Genomic DNA, 14,536 nt, shown 5'->3' with positions numbered 1-14,536 from the left:
TATGGTAAATGCTGCCATGATAAGGCGTGGAAATGGGCCTTCATAATATGGAAGAGATACAGGTAGATCAAAGTAAATGTGACTTGACCTTCCCCAGTGTTGTTGATATTTGACATGTGATGCTTAATAGTCTGATCCTGTTTGTTACTCTGACAGGACACACTTAAGGAGTGGCTGAGATGACGCATCTATTAATGTTTGAATCCTGAACGGACACCTATTTAGAACTCCACATGATCCATACGCCACTTATTTTAACAATGTTATCACCAAAATTGCACCAAACTGATGCTTAACACATATTTAAAGCAACTGAAAACACTTGTGGGTTGCAATATCTTGCTGTTGTTTGAGCTTGATGTGTATAGCAGTGCTGCTTAGTTTTGTCCACTAGATGATGCTCTATTTCCATTAAAGTACAAAAGCTAAGGTCAAAGCACCTGCCCTTGTAGGAAAATAACTATCAAATTTGGCCCATACTCATGCCTATAACTTATTTATTTGCCAATAAATTCCCCAAATACGTTATGTATGAAAGACATTCTCAAACTTTTTGCCAGTGACCATCTGCTAACATAATCTTCCCACTAAAAAATACGAGGTCAAGAAAAAAGAAACAAAAAGGCTATTCTTTCAAGTTCTCCCAATTTGTTGCACATCAAAAAGCTTTGGTGAGACACAATAAATCTAACAAAAGTAGTGGTGACTGAGGTTGCATTTGGAAACCAAAATAGACCACTTTGCAGAAAATGTTTGCCCCAAGACTTGAGTTTTGACCTATTTCATGCTTTAGTCATATATGAAAAAATACTTTTGAGTGATTACATGTTAAAGTTACATTTTCATTCAGTATGCTATAATTGACCCTTTTATTCAGTTTCATTCCTCATGAAGTAATTAATTTGTATCTTATCATTATTATTCTAATGTAGGCTATTTATTTAATCTCTCTCTTTCTCTTTATTTGCCCTCTGTTGCTGTATGCCTCTTTTTACCCTTTGTAAAGCACTGTGAACTGCATTTGTATGAGAAGTGATAGATAAATAAACTTGAACTTGCAACTTGAAAACTAATTTACAATCAAACATGATGATTTTATTTCCTTTGTCCCTTGAATCTTCTTTATGAGAAACTCCGATTTAAACTGAAATTAATCTTTTAAAAATTGTTTTATGTTTAATTACTTAAAACGTGTAGATTATTATTATTATTGTTATCATTATTATTATTATTATTATTATCAGCAATATTATTATTATTGTTATCATTATTATTATTATTATTATTATCATTATTATTATTATTATCATTATTATTATTATTATTATTATTATTATTATTATTATTATTATTATTATATCATCATATATTATTATTATTATTAATAACCGTTCGAGAGTTTAACACGGCCGTTGATTGGTTAATTCCCCTGCCAATCAAATGTGGGCGGGGTCAGTGGGAGTTACTCGGGTGAGAGCGGAGAGACGACGGAGCTGTCAAACAGCAACAATCGGCTGAAATATTATCCCGAGCGGTACAACAAACATCGTACTTTGCTCGTTTGTGGAAACAAGTACGACAGAAGCAGACTTGGAGTTCACTTTAAGCATTCAGCCTTCGGGAATTTTGACTTTTAAACCGTCGTTGACGAAAAACTTCCTGTTTTGTGTTTGTTGGTGGGTCTCGCGCTAATGTTTGTTAGCTCTTCGCTTAGCTCGAGTTTTGTTGACATACTAGCATACGAGCAGCTAGTCACTGAGTAGCCGCGTTACCTGTTTCTGGGGGGGGGGGGGGGTCGCTTGTCGTTTTCGATAAGTGCTGTAAAGTTGGGAAAGGCATGGACTTCAGCGTGAACTGTTCTTGCAAACATCTCTATGAAATGATAACGGGTAAGTCAGCTGAACTTTAACCAGGACTACATTATAACACTGATTGTTCCTGCTTTGGTTTGTTTACATTTTCTGTCTGGCGGTGATCCAGCTATTTTGTGCCTAAATAGACTTACTATATTTAGTACGATATGGAGAAATGCCACAGCATCTGATGGGTATGAAGTCTTGAAACTGGTAGGACATACCTCCTTGCTTTGGGCAGGTACCTAACAGTACGAGTTTATATATGTTTACATATGAAAAGTCGCACTTTTCAATTAATAGTCAAAGTCAGGATTTTTGAGGAATTAGGAAAAACGCTAACATTGTGTTTATTAAATGTCTTGCATATGAAATGTGCGTATGTGTGCATTGCTTGTTATCAGGTTCATCGATACTAAATACAGTCTATGGCACGTACTATTATTTCCCAACATACAATGAAATATATAGAAAAGCGTTCATGGACTAAATATAGTGTGACAAGAAAAACTCACGTTTCAACTGAATGGTTTGACCGATTTAAAAACACACTTTAAAAGTAAAAAGTTTGAGTTGCAGGCACTGACGGGTTAAATTGACTTGGTGTATCTAGCTTTCTTGGCAGCATTAACTCATTAACTGTCTATGGTATCCAGATAATGGGCAGGTTTTTTTTCCTGCCCCATGGACTTGTTCATTACTTTAAACCCTTGAAGAATGACAGGTATGCAGCGGCTCATTTATCTGTGCAATTCAACACAATAGATTGCGGTCAGATAAGAGGCTTCCATTCACTTTTGTTGAATGTGACCTTGCTCAAATACTTGAAATAATTGCTCTTTTAGTGAACGGAGATCTCTCAACTATCTCACTCACAAGTCAATTATTTTATTTTATTAATAAGTTTAAAACAGTCTTTTTTTGATTCAGGTATATACACAGTCTTTCTCTATGAACACATAACTGTCTAACACACAGTCACACACGCCCATTTAATTCCTTTTTTGCCTTTCAGAGACACTCCAACCCTTCCTGCAGCCTATCATTATAACATCACTTAAGTTTAGATTTATTGCTGACATTTTCTATTAGTCTGTAATCCACTGGGACACAGCTGGATAGTGTTCAGTCCCCAAAACTACTGTTAAAACATTTGGCCTGGGGCTTCTTTGGAGATGTCCCATCTGTTTTGGAGTAGCAACAAGCCACATTTTATAGACCAGCTTTTAAAATTCCACCCTTTTCCATGCAGAGTCCCTTTGCTGTGGTGTCTTAAATGCATGCCCTTTGGATATGTAGGCAACAGGGTATAGTTTAGAAACAAATATAGTAACAAACGCTGGTGGCCTGCCTATTTCTTTTTCTAATCACTCACTTGCATCAAGAAGATTTTCTGCAGCATAGTCCATTGAGAGTTATCATATTGCTCAATATGACAGGACTGTGTCATATGATCCTATTTTTTAATGGTATAAAGTGGTTTTATATTATGTTGTGGCTAAGGTTGTCTTCCCTGTAGTTGGGGCTGTTTGTTGATGGGCTGGTGCTAGATGATGTCTGTTTTTACTGCAGAAGTGGGTGTAAGAAATGCTTTTGGTGGTCAGTATACTGCTTTAGGCTGGGAAGATCATCCTGAATGAAGAATGTTACCCACCCGCAGTAAAGAATAACTCAGAGTTTGCCATTTTTATTTGATTGTATCATTTGCATGACTGAAATTCTAGTAAGCGTAGGAAGTTTTTTTGTGTTTCGTCCGAATCGGCTGCTTTGACCACTGCTGTGGGTGTGTGGGTACAGAAGCTCTTCTCTGTTGCTGTTTTGAAACGAGGGTAAATGTATATCTTACTGGCTGACCTATTCTCGTCTACTCAGATACAACCTCATGGATGAAATGTGGGTCTCAGTTCTCGCTCTTGGTCTGAGTGGGAAAGCTGCTGAAATGAGAAGGAACAACCTCGGCTCTGGTACTTGTGGCTTGCATTGTTCTTGGCACTGGCACTTTTATTTCTGCCGTACCATTTCAACAAGGCAGAAAATGAGGTGTCATTGGAGAGAAAAAGGAAAGTGGAGGATGAAAAGCCTTTTATGGATGTGGCTGGGACAGAGAATGATGACAGAAGTTGTCCACTAGATCTACAGTAACTCTCTCGTCTAGTGTCTGTGATGTAATGCTATCGGACGAATGCAAAACTTAGCTGTTTCATCTTAATGCTGTTTTTAGCATCTGATCTCATGCGACTTCTGCTTGGCCTAAGATTGACCTTTGTGACATAGGCTGGTTCTGTGTATTTCGTTTAAATTTGCCACAGTTCCTCTTACTGTAATATGCTTCCTGAACTTTCCAGTGATGTCTTTTGTAAACATTGTACATTTCTGATTACACCTGACGTATATCTCTGTGTGTGTGTGGGGACAGACATCTCATAGTGCACGATGGCAGGCTTTGTAGTTTTAAAAGCAATAGTGGGAACTTTATGATATGAACTCACTGAGTACTTAAAGGAATAGTTCAACCACAAAGGAAAAGTTATTCAGTGTTTACCTTGTTTTCAAGTTACATTTCCACGCTAGTGTCAGCTTGCTTTAACACAACTGCAGTGGATGAGAATAGGGTTGTAACTTTAGTGAAAAACACCCATTATAATTTCAATTTCAATTTCAAAGATATTCAATTTACAATAATGTAGATCAGAGAACGTTTGGTATTTATGCTTGAAAAATAACATGTTTCATTTATTATCAAAATAGATGCCAATGAATCTTCTGTCAGTCTAATCCATGACAGGTGTTTGCTTATAAATAAGTTATTTTTACATCCAGTGTTACAAAGTTGAGTTTTACGTCACAACAAGACTCAACACGTCTTATTAACCAAACAGATCTTTCTCTGGTTTTCTTAAACGTTAGTTATGAAAGCCACATTGTTTATGAGTATAAAGACTTTTAGCTGCGGACCTCCTTTCCTGTTACTCTTTGTACCCTGCTGATTTTGTTTTGGATGGCAGAAAGGTCCAGGACCTGAGCTATTCCTTGGCTAATCTCCCATAATTGGACAATCGGCCCCTATTACAGCCATTACATTTGGGCCTGTTGAGCAATAGTGGCTTGTCTCATCCATCGTAAGGCACAGGCCAGTCTACAGCTACAGCTGTTTTTAAAGAGCCAAACCTTTATTAACCATACGTTTAATTTTCCTCTAGGTCTCCAAGGGCTTGCTATACATCTGTCCAACATGTGAAAACCCTCTCATCCTGGTGGACTCCCCAGTTACAAGAAGCGAGGAACTGGACTAGTAGGAAACATCTTGGATCCAGCCAGGGTGTGTCACCAGGGGTGCCCTAAACTACATTTCAAACCGAAGTCTATGTGTGTGACAGATCTTCTCCCAGGACACAAACTGAGTGAAGTCTGTGCTGCCGTGGAACCCTCGGCACCATTAAAACAACCTAGTCCTCTTGTCATGTGGGTACATTACAGAAAAAGGCCCATATTACCCTCACTGGTGTCACCATCTTTCACGTCGCCATGGACCGGAATAAACGCAACTCCATCGCTGGGTTCCCTACACGACACGAACGTATTAACGAGGACAAAGAGGGTATCGGAGGGGTAGGTGGCTCCGAGATGGGCATGGGCCCGCCTTCACAGGTCAGTCGTTATAGTACTGAGCATACAGTACATTAAAGTCTACAGGCACACACACACACACACACACACACACACACACACACACACACACACACACACACACACACACACACACACACACACACAATAATCATGTCTATGGGACTATGACATTTGATGGATTTGGACCAAGACCAAGTTGGGCCGAGTCAGTTAGAGTCTGGGTCAGTTGTTGTCCACAGTCAAGGAGGTAAAATCATACATTATGGGATGTTTGAGGATTAATATTGTTGTTGCCAATCGTTCTGATAAAGATTGTAAAAAAACCAATACAACTAAATGACCATGAACATCCATGCTCCATAAAATGTGTGAAAGATTATTTGTCGCTGTTGATTGATGAGGTAAATTAGGTACGCACTAGAATTCATGTTCTTGAGGGTTGGGGGGCTTTGCGGGGTTGCCTTGAGGCTTCATCTCAACCTGTTGATACCAGTCTGTTCTTGTCTTCTCCAGGTGGGCAGGGTGTGGCCGTCATCCTACAGAGCCCTCATCAGTGCCTTCTCCTGTCTCACACGCCTTGATGACTTCACCTGTGAATGGATTGGCTCTGGATTCTTCTCTGATGTCTTCAAAGTGGGTGGAGGTTACAATTTCTTCTCTTTTCTGGGAGACCTCGGGCGGTCCTTGACTTTGTGGCCTTTCCTTGCTTGACTTTATCTCCTACCCCTTTCCACCACTTTATTTTAGTCTTGGATCACATTTTCTATTCATGCCTCATTCTATCCATCCAGCCTGGTTTATGTAATAGGCTGGACAGTGTTAGATCACACACACACACACACACACACACTCATTTGACCTCATTATCGATGTTTTTCCTCTGCTACGTGACAAAAGTCATGCAAGTGCCTTTTGTGCAACGGTCAAGATTTATGGTGATAGAAATAAAGAGGAACTTGTTGTGCATGGCCCTCCCCCAGAAAACGACATTTTTATGTGATTTAAACTGTTGAACCCAAAGTCATTTTCCATTTGATTTGATCGCGTCAAGTTGATATGCTTGGTGGGTCAAAGGCCGATTGTTTCTGAGCCTTCTCGGTGTTTTCCAGACATTTTTAGGTCAAGATAATCTGCAATCTCTTCAAAGACATCACTTAAACACGGAGTTGTTAACCCTGTTAGTTTGTATTCTCTCCCTCCCCAGGCATGTGAAATGTGAAGCCCCTCTTTAAACAAGCATCACCAGACACATTTAATTTTCTCTATTTCGTCTCGTTCTTGTTATTAACGAGACCACTACGGTCTGTGTGACATTTTGGCATCCACTAATCTAGGAAAAGAGCTGCACTCGTGCAGAAAAAGAAAGAATCGTGTCCTTGATGGACCGATAGAGTTAGATTTTAAGTCTTTTTGTTGCGACTTCTGGACGCACACCCCTGTGTACATGCGAGACTGACCTTTTGTTATGTAAAGGCCCTCGACTGTACGTCTATGTAACAGTAGATCTCTATTGGATGGTGTCTCTCAGGCTGCAACTTGGGGTTGGGCTGATTGATGATGATGATGATGATGATGATGATGATGATGATGATGGTGTCTGACAGCCCAGGCCGATTTTTAAAGATTTGTATTTGAGAAAATCATTAATAATTTTACTAAGCATATATTAAGTCATTTGTTTATGTAACTATTGTGCTCTATGTGTGTCTACTGTCAGAAACACCCCCCATGTGGGCGACAGTATGCAAACACTGGAGCTTATTCAGAACGCAGTGCGCTGCAAGTGAGTGAACTACAGAGCGGCACAAATACACTGCCAGCAGCTACGATCACTGATGTCCACATTTACAGCACGTGTCAGTGAATGAAACGAGTAATGGCTCCACGTTGGATTAAACCGCCCTTTTTTTTGTCTGTTTTTTAAAACTACATTTCAACTTGAAAGAGCAGCTGTCCAAACACTGTCCACGACTTTCTGCCACGTCAGTTACTTCCTGACTTCTCCATAGATATTCTATAAAACACTGTGAGACTAAAACATTACTCTGTGCCATTATAAACACTGTCGGATTCAAGACACTTTATTAAACTATACAAAACAATAAATCCAAGCTTTTATCACTCGGAGAGGAGCGTTGTGATGCAGGTTATTGTGTAGCTCATCTTGGCCTGTTTAAAGCTGCGTGTGCACCCTGCAGCTCTATTATAAAGTTTCTAATATAAAAGTTGACTCTGTAATGGATCATGGTGAGTTAAATCAGAAGTGATTGAAAACACTAATAGAAGCAGCTTGTCTCTGTCTTTTTCCTTATCTAGATCTATGATGGACCACTTAAATACATGTGCCTTTAATAAATTAGCCTTTAATAATAGACTTTCAACACAATCAAGCTAAACAACACCTTCTCGTGGACCATGCTCCCCATGTGCAATTTATTATAAGTGCCACCTGAGCCTCTAGTTGGGTAATGGAAATATCTGTTAATACTTTTATTCTGTGAGGGAGAGGAATGCATAGGTAAACAGAGAGCGAAGGGGAAATGGAGCAGAATGATGAAAAGCTTAAAGTCAAAGAGGATGACAGACGGAGACGGGAACAAAAAGGCGGTGAAATTAATGGTGACAGAGGTTGAGGGTAAGAGGAGGAGGAACCGGAGGGGGGGGAAAAGCTTCTGATGTCGCAGAGCTGGTGCGGCAAGACTGTTGAAGGGGACGAAAAATGGGGGGTTGAAAGGAAGTTTTTGGGAGTTTATGGTGTACAGTTCTGGAGAAGAATTTCTAGAGCTTAGGTTCGGGGGAGGATGAGAAAAGCGGAGAAAGGGTTTGGAGGACAAAGACACTAAGGGTATATTTTCAGGGGGTAAAAGAGGAGATGTTAGAGAAGTGAGCGTTCAAGACAGTAAAGTAGACGGGAGGGGGGGGGGGCGAGAAGAGAAAAAGAAGAACTTGAGGTTGACTACTGGGGAAGATGAGGATTAGGGACGACGGATTGTTGGAGGCCACAGCGTGGAGGAGAAAGAGGGATCAGGAATACATGCAGATATAGGGGGGGATGTGAAGAGTGAGGAATGGGGGGTCGGAGGAGGATAGACGGATGTGGGGGAGGAGGCCTTCGGAGGAGTGGCCATCTGTTGTTTCTGCTGTCCTGTGGTGGAGCCGGTCGGCTCTTATAGCCAGGCCCCTGCCTTTGAACTTGAACAGTGATTTCTGTGTCTGTGTGAGACCGACCGAGAGCAGCAAACACACAAAACTCCCAAAATCTGAATTAGGGGTGTCGTGATATACCTGTATTGGCGATTACTTTGATATTTAAAAAATGAAATGTTGATATCATGTTAATAATACACATATATCGTGTAAATAATGCAGCGCCTCTTAAATCACAGACTCGTGTTTTGAGTGTTTTCATTTGACGAAAAAGCGACAAAGCACACAATAAACAAAGATTGACTGACAGCTGATGAGTACGTTTTCTATAGATATCGCAATAATATCGCTATCGTGAATTCAAAATAATCGTATAATAAAGAATCTGATATAGTGACTGCCCCAATCTGAATCAGAATCCATGATTCTACTACATATAGATAATGCTGATAACTTTGCTCTTTGCATATTTCTCCCAATACTGAAATTGCAGTACAGCAAGAGTTTTGACCTTCATTGTCAAAGCCTCCCATATAACACATATTGACTTTGTCCCGTCTGCTGTAAGTGATACTGCCCGTCCATTGTGCCCGTCCACCAGTGTACTGGAGCTGTGATGATGGAAGACAGCCATTGTTAAAAGATGACATAAAGCCGCCCACTGTTGTAGTAAATATGACTTACGGTCTCTGTGGCAGCGGTGGAATGTAACTAAGTATATTTACTTGCACTTAAGTACATATGCAACGTTATACTTCTACTCCACTACATTTATCTGGCAGCTTTAGTCACTAGTTACTTTTTCACATCCTTCCTGTGTCTCAAAATGTGTTAAACATTAACAGACGTTAAATGCAACATACACAATGCAGCAGCAGTAATAATAAACACATCATATATGATCCTATTACATTACATTACAGCTCAAGTGCACATTAGCAGCATTGACGCCTCACCTTTTATACATCCTGTCTGGTTGGGTTTAAAATGATCACGTGTCGATGTATAATGTTAAAAGTGCAGTGGCATAGATGTAACCGTAGCTGCCTGTGCTAATGTGACAGTAAGCAGCTCTGTTTTGCATCATGTCTGGATGATTTCATGTTCTGTGGAACTTGATAATGTTTGAATAGGCTCTTTGTTGCTGAAGGCTTTATCTATAGACCCAGAGGGATCAATTTCCCCTTTTCAGACGACTGCATTGAAGCCTGCATCATGATCTAAATCTAAAGGTTTCTGCTGTCAGGAAGTGAGTGAGCATGTCTCTGCTGCAGCTCGTTTTATGTGCTGCCTTCTGTGGTTTGCAGGTTGATACATCCTATTTGCATGCATATGAATGTATCCGAAAGAAACCAAATGCATGGTACTTATCGCACTGTGTCGTGTTGTCTCTGAGACCTGAGGTGTGACGACCTCCGGTCACTTTACTGTGAAGTGATACAAGCAATGAAGGGACATGCACATGGGGCTCCATGTCTTTAATAGTAACAGTTATAGCAATTCATTTGTATTTGCCTCTATTAGTTTTAATGTTGCTTTGCCATACCACCACTAACCTGTCGGTGTTTAAATCTAATTGGGCTTTTTTTGTAATAAACTGATCACAATTATAATTCAGCAATAATAAAAACAGTGTAACGTTTGAGCAGCAGAAGTGTCTCACTTCTCCTGCTGTAGCCACATGTGTGTACTGTTCTTCATGTCGTGACCTGTCTGTAGTATTTGCTTGCCTTCCGCCCCAAGGCATGCTGGGATAAGCTCCGGCCAGCCATGGACGGATGGATGGTGACGCTACCACCATCGAACGATTTAGATGGAAACTAAAATCCCGATGCGCGATAACACAAATTGATTGTTCAGCTCTGGCTCCACACGTCCACTTTGACCTCATTTCAGTTCTCTTTCATCAGCTTTCTTTTCTGCTCTGCGTGAACCAGATCATAATTACATTATTATTTCTTACATAAATCATAGAAGGGCAGTTTCAAAGTCTACCAATAAGTGACCTAAGGTATAAAACATTATGTTAATTTAAAGTGTTATACAATCCCAGTTTGTGCAGCCACCAGAATAAAGGGATTACAGTTGTTGGCTTCAGCCTTTGTTTAGTTGTATTTGAATGTATTTGCAACACGTTGAAATGTGACATCATGTGACTGTTTTACAGGTACGTCACCGAGCTACAGACCAAGTTATGGCTATGAAGATGAACAAGATCAGCAGCAACAGAGCGAACATGTTGAGAGAGGTCCAACTAATGAACCGGCTTTCCCATCCGTACATACTCAGGTTAGTAATCGACTCATTTATTATAATCCAAGAGGTTACTGAAAGATTTCAGATGGATTTCGAGCTCATTCTCTGGGACAGAACCACAAGAACCATCAGGAACTAACTTACAATCCATATTAATGTAATTTAATATAAAACAAAGCAAGAAAAACATGTGATTATTTGACTTTTTGATCTCGTTGCATCAGCTTCATGATGTTAGGACCTGATTATTGCTATTGATTTCCTTTGAGCGTGTTTAAACAGATTTACCAATAAGATGCCGATAATTATTTGAAATGAACACGCTTTGATGAATTCACAGCAGGCTTATGTTAAGGCTTAAGAGTTTAGGTCAATCGGTAACGGCTTATAATAAATTAAGAGTAAATCCTGATTATTTCCAGGCTAATGATGTTACACTTTATATTAGTGTCATGTCTTATAACACCTGCCACTTCTGGTTATTACATTTTAGCGCTCTCTTCTCTCACTTGCTCATGAGTCTGTGGTTGTGACCTGTTTCCTTTTGGGGTCGGCGTGAAACTGTGTCAAACACGGAGCCTATTAACCATGAAGTTTCTGAGCTGCCAGCTCCTGTTAGAGCTGCAGCAGCTGCCTCCAGGCAAAAAGTGAGGAGGACCCTTTCTGTAGCAAGGCGACGGGACAAGGCTATGAGCAATCAAGTTAATATTTTAGAGATTTACAGTCACTGATTGGTCAGACTGACACATGATACTTTGTAAGCTGGTGGCTACGTGGTGGAGGAGGAGGAGGGAGTTCATGCAGTGCAGACGGCTGATTGGCTTTTCCACCAAAATACCCAAAACACATCTTTGGCAAGCTGTGAATATTACAGGAAGTGAACTAAACATTTCATGCATTAAGCAATTAAGCTTCTGACATTGTAAAATGTCCAGACTGCAACATAGTATGAAGAAGCAGGAAGATGCACATGCATTGGATGTGAACGATGGTTTTTGGCCTGTGTTTTGAACTCTTGGGTTAAATTGTGCTTTTGTGTAATCGGCTGTGAATGTAAAACAAGAACTGAGAACATTACCTCTATTTTTAAATCCGTTAACAGCCTTGGACCAAAAATACTTCTCTGATATGTTGAGAAATATAAAGCCGGCAGATCTCTTCAGTCTGCTCGCAGTGTGTCGAGCAGAACCAAACTAAGTGAAGGTGCTTTCAGCTCCGATGCTGCACACAGGATCCATAACTTTAGTGGCTTTAGGTTCCCACTGCATGTTATGTCCTTTATTGAATTAAGGGTAACTTACTGTATTTTTTATTTACTTATAGAATTTATTTTCCCTTTTTATTGTGTTATTAAATGTTGCTCTAATGCACTCCCCCCCCCCCTTATGTAAAGCACTTTGAGCGGCCTCTGCATTTAAAAGGTGCCATACAAATAAACATGCCTCGAGTTTTACGACAGGAAAAGGAAAAGTCTGTGGACTAAATTAAACTTTATAGCAATGAGAAATTCAAATGACTGCGATGCCCCAGAATAGTGTTGTTGTTCACTGTGTTGTAGTAAACACTTTGTCAAGTTCACATTCTTGTGTGTGTGTGTGTGTGTGTGTGTGTGTACTTGTGCATTCACACATGCAGAATATTTTACAATGCCATCTTTGTTGAGCCGAGCGGAGTGTGTGTGTGTGTGTGTGTGTGTGTGTGTGTGTGTGTGTGTGTGTGTGTGTGTGTGTGTGTGTGTGTGTGTGTGTGTGTGTGTGTGTGTGTGTGTGTGTGTGTGACCAGCAGACACTAAGGGGGTCATTGTTAGCTAAAATCCAACAAGGACCCACAAAGTTGACCTTTTCATTGCCTTCAGAATTACGAGGCCTTCAGTGCTGCTCTTGAACAAAGTTGGTTTATATGTTGCTCTGCACACACACATTGTTTCACTTTAGTTGAAGGGGTCCATGGTCCTTTCTGGGTTAACGATGCTTTCCAACCTCTTAGGCTTAAAAACACATCATGAAGCTAAAACAAGGCTTTTTCTGTGCACACGCGCACACACACACGCACACGCACGCACACACACACACACGTACAGCAGTGGGGACGTTTCTGCTTGTGTTTATTAAGAATGTAGAAATTGATAGGCTTGGTAAAAGGGGGAAATGGAAGGAATGCAGGTGAAGCAACTGAGCTGTTATTATGCTCTTGTTAACAGAGTCTCGCAGTAATCGCTTGTCTGGTCTTGCTGCTGGAATCTTAATCGTTCCTTAACGATTCTTCCTGCTTTCTCTGTTTACTCACAGAAAAGGTCACGCAAGTGTTGTTGTTTTTTCTTCCATATCTACGCATTATTCTCATTTATATGACGCTGTAGAGCGAGAAACTAAAAGTATCTTTGTGCTGTGAAGGCACGTCTGTGTGTCACCCTCAACACTCAATCATTTCCTTTTATCTCATTACATTAAATAATACTAATAATAATAATAATAATAAGCTTTATTTGTATAGCACCTTTCATACAAGAATTGCAGCCCAAAGTGCTTCACAGCAAAAACATAACAATTAGTACAAGGACAGAATAAGAGCATTTACAATAATCACAGTGATGATGTACATGAGTCTGAAGTACCATTATAACAATAGCAGAATTAAAATGGTATAAAATAACATTGGACATCATGCCAAGTTTCCGTATCTGTGCCGTACTTAACGACCCTCCTGCTGGGAAACCACATTCATCACCATTCTTGTAGTCTTGCCAGGTTTTTAAGTGTTTACAACTCTCCGCTCCACACTTGATGTTATAAATGATGTCATTATGAGAACTATGGGTATGAATCTTTACCTCACGATTCGATTACAAGACAGCAGAGCAAAGAGTGTGAGATTATAGAGTTTCTATATATATTTAAGTTATTTCAAGTGTCGCAACAATGTAAACACACGCGGGCTAACCTGAGACACGAGTGGAACATTTGTTCATGTTAAACTGGCACAAAGGGTGTGTGTGTGTGTGGGTGTGTGTGTGTGGGGGTGTGTGTGGGTGTGTGTGTGTGGGTGGGTGTGGGTTCTTTTGTAGAAAAAAGAAAATGTTTTTAAAAATCGATGTCTTTGTGGTTTTGCAGGTTCAAAGGCGTGTGTGTCCACGAGGGCCAGCTCCACGCTCTGACAGAGGTAGGAAAACACCGCATCACATTAAAGCTTCTGTTCAAACGTACAATATGTGAGATCAAAGTGTCTCTACTAATGAAAGGTAGTGTGCACAACAAGTACTAGAACAGAGGCTCTCCAGCCTCTGTTCTAGTACTTGTTGTGCTCGATACACCCACGGCTTTGCATCTGGTCCCACGCGTGTGATGTTTCAGGTGAACATCACATCATCAATAAACACAACACAGACGCACGCTAGTCTGTAATTGTGGAAAACCAAAAGAACTGAATGTTCAGTATATATATGTATGTATGTATGTATATATATATATATATATATATATATATATATATATATATATATATATATATATATATATATATATATATATATATATATATATATATATATATATATATATATATATAAATAAATAAACACTTAGGCTGTGTGTGTGTGTGTGTGTGTGTGTGTTGGAGAGAAAGAGGGAGGGATAATTTGATACAGGCAGCTA

The 14,536-nt window shown here is 39.9% G+C and overlaps 1 protein-coding gene across 1 annotated transcript in view; it reads left to right on the top strand.

The window, feature by feature from the left end:
• Positions 1-1,480: 1,480 nt before the first annotated feature.
• tesk2 (testis associated actin remodelling kinase 2) overlaps positions 1,481-14,536 on the top strand; it is a 26,576-nt gene continuing 13,520 nt past the window's right edge. Inside the window, exons 1-5 of the mRNA XM_029454115.1 lie at positions 1,481-1,889; positions 5,054-5,501; positions 5,997-6,116; positions 10,798-10,919; positions 13,997-14,045. Coding sequence (XP_029309975.1) covers positions 5,379-5,501; positions 5,997-6,116; positions 10,798-10,919; positions 13,997-14,045 — 414 coding nt within the window. The 5' untranslated portion in view covers positions 1,481-1,889; positions 5,054-5,378. The remainder of the gene's footprint in view (positions 1,890-5,053; positions 5,502-5,996; positions 6,117-10,797; positions 10,920-13,996; positions 14,046-14,536) is intronic.

This window comes from Cottoperca gobio, chromosome 17 (genome assembly GCF_900634415.1).
Source record: "Cottoperca gobio chromosome 17, fCotGob3.1, whole genome shotgun sequence".
NCBI lineage: Eukaryota > Metazoa > Chordata > Actinopteri > Perciformes > Bovichtidae > Cottoperca > Cottoperca gobio.
The sequence above is the reverse complement of the archived record's forward strand: the minus strand, read 5'-3'. Positions and strand labels throughout refer to the sequence as shown.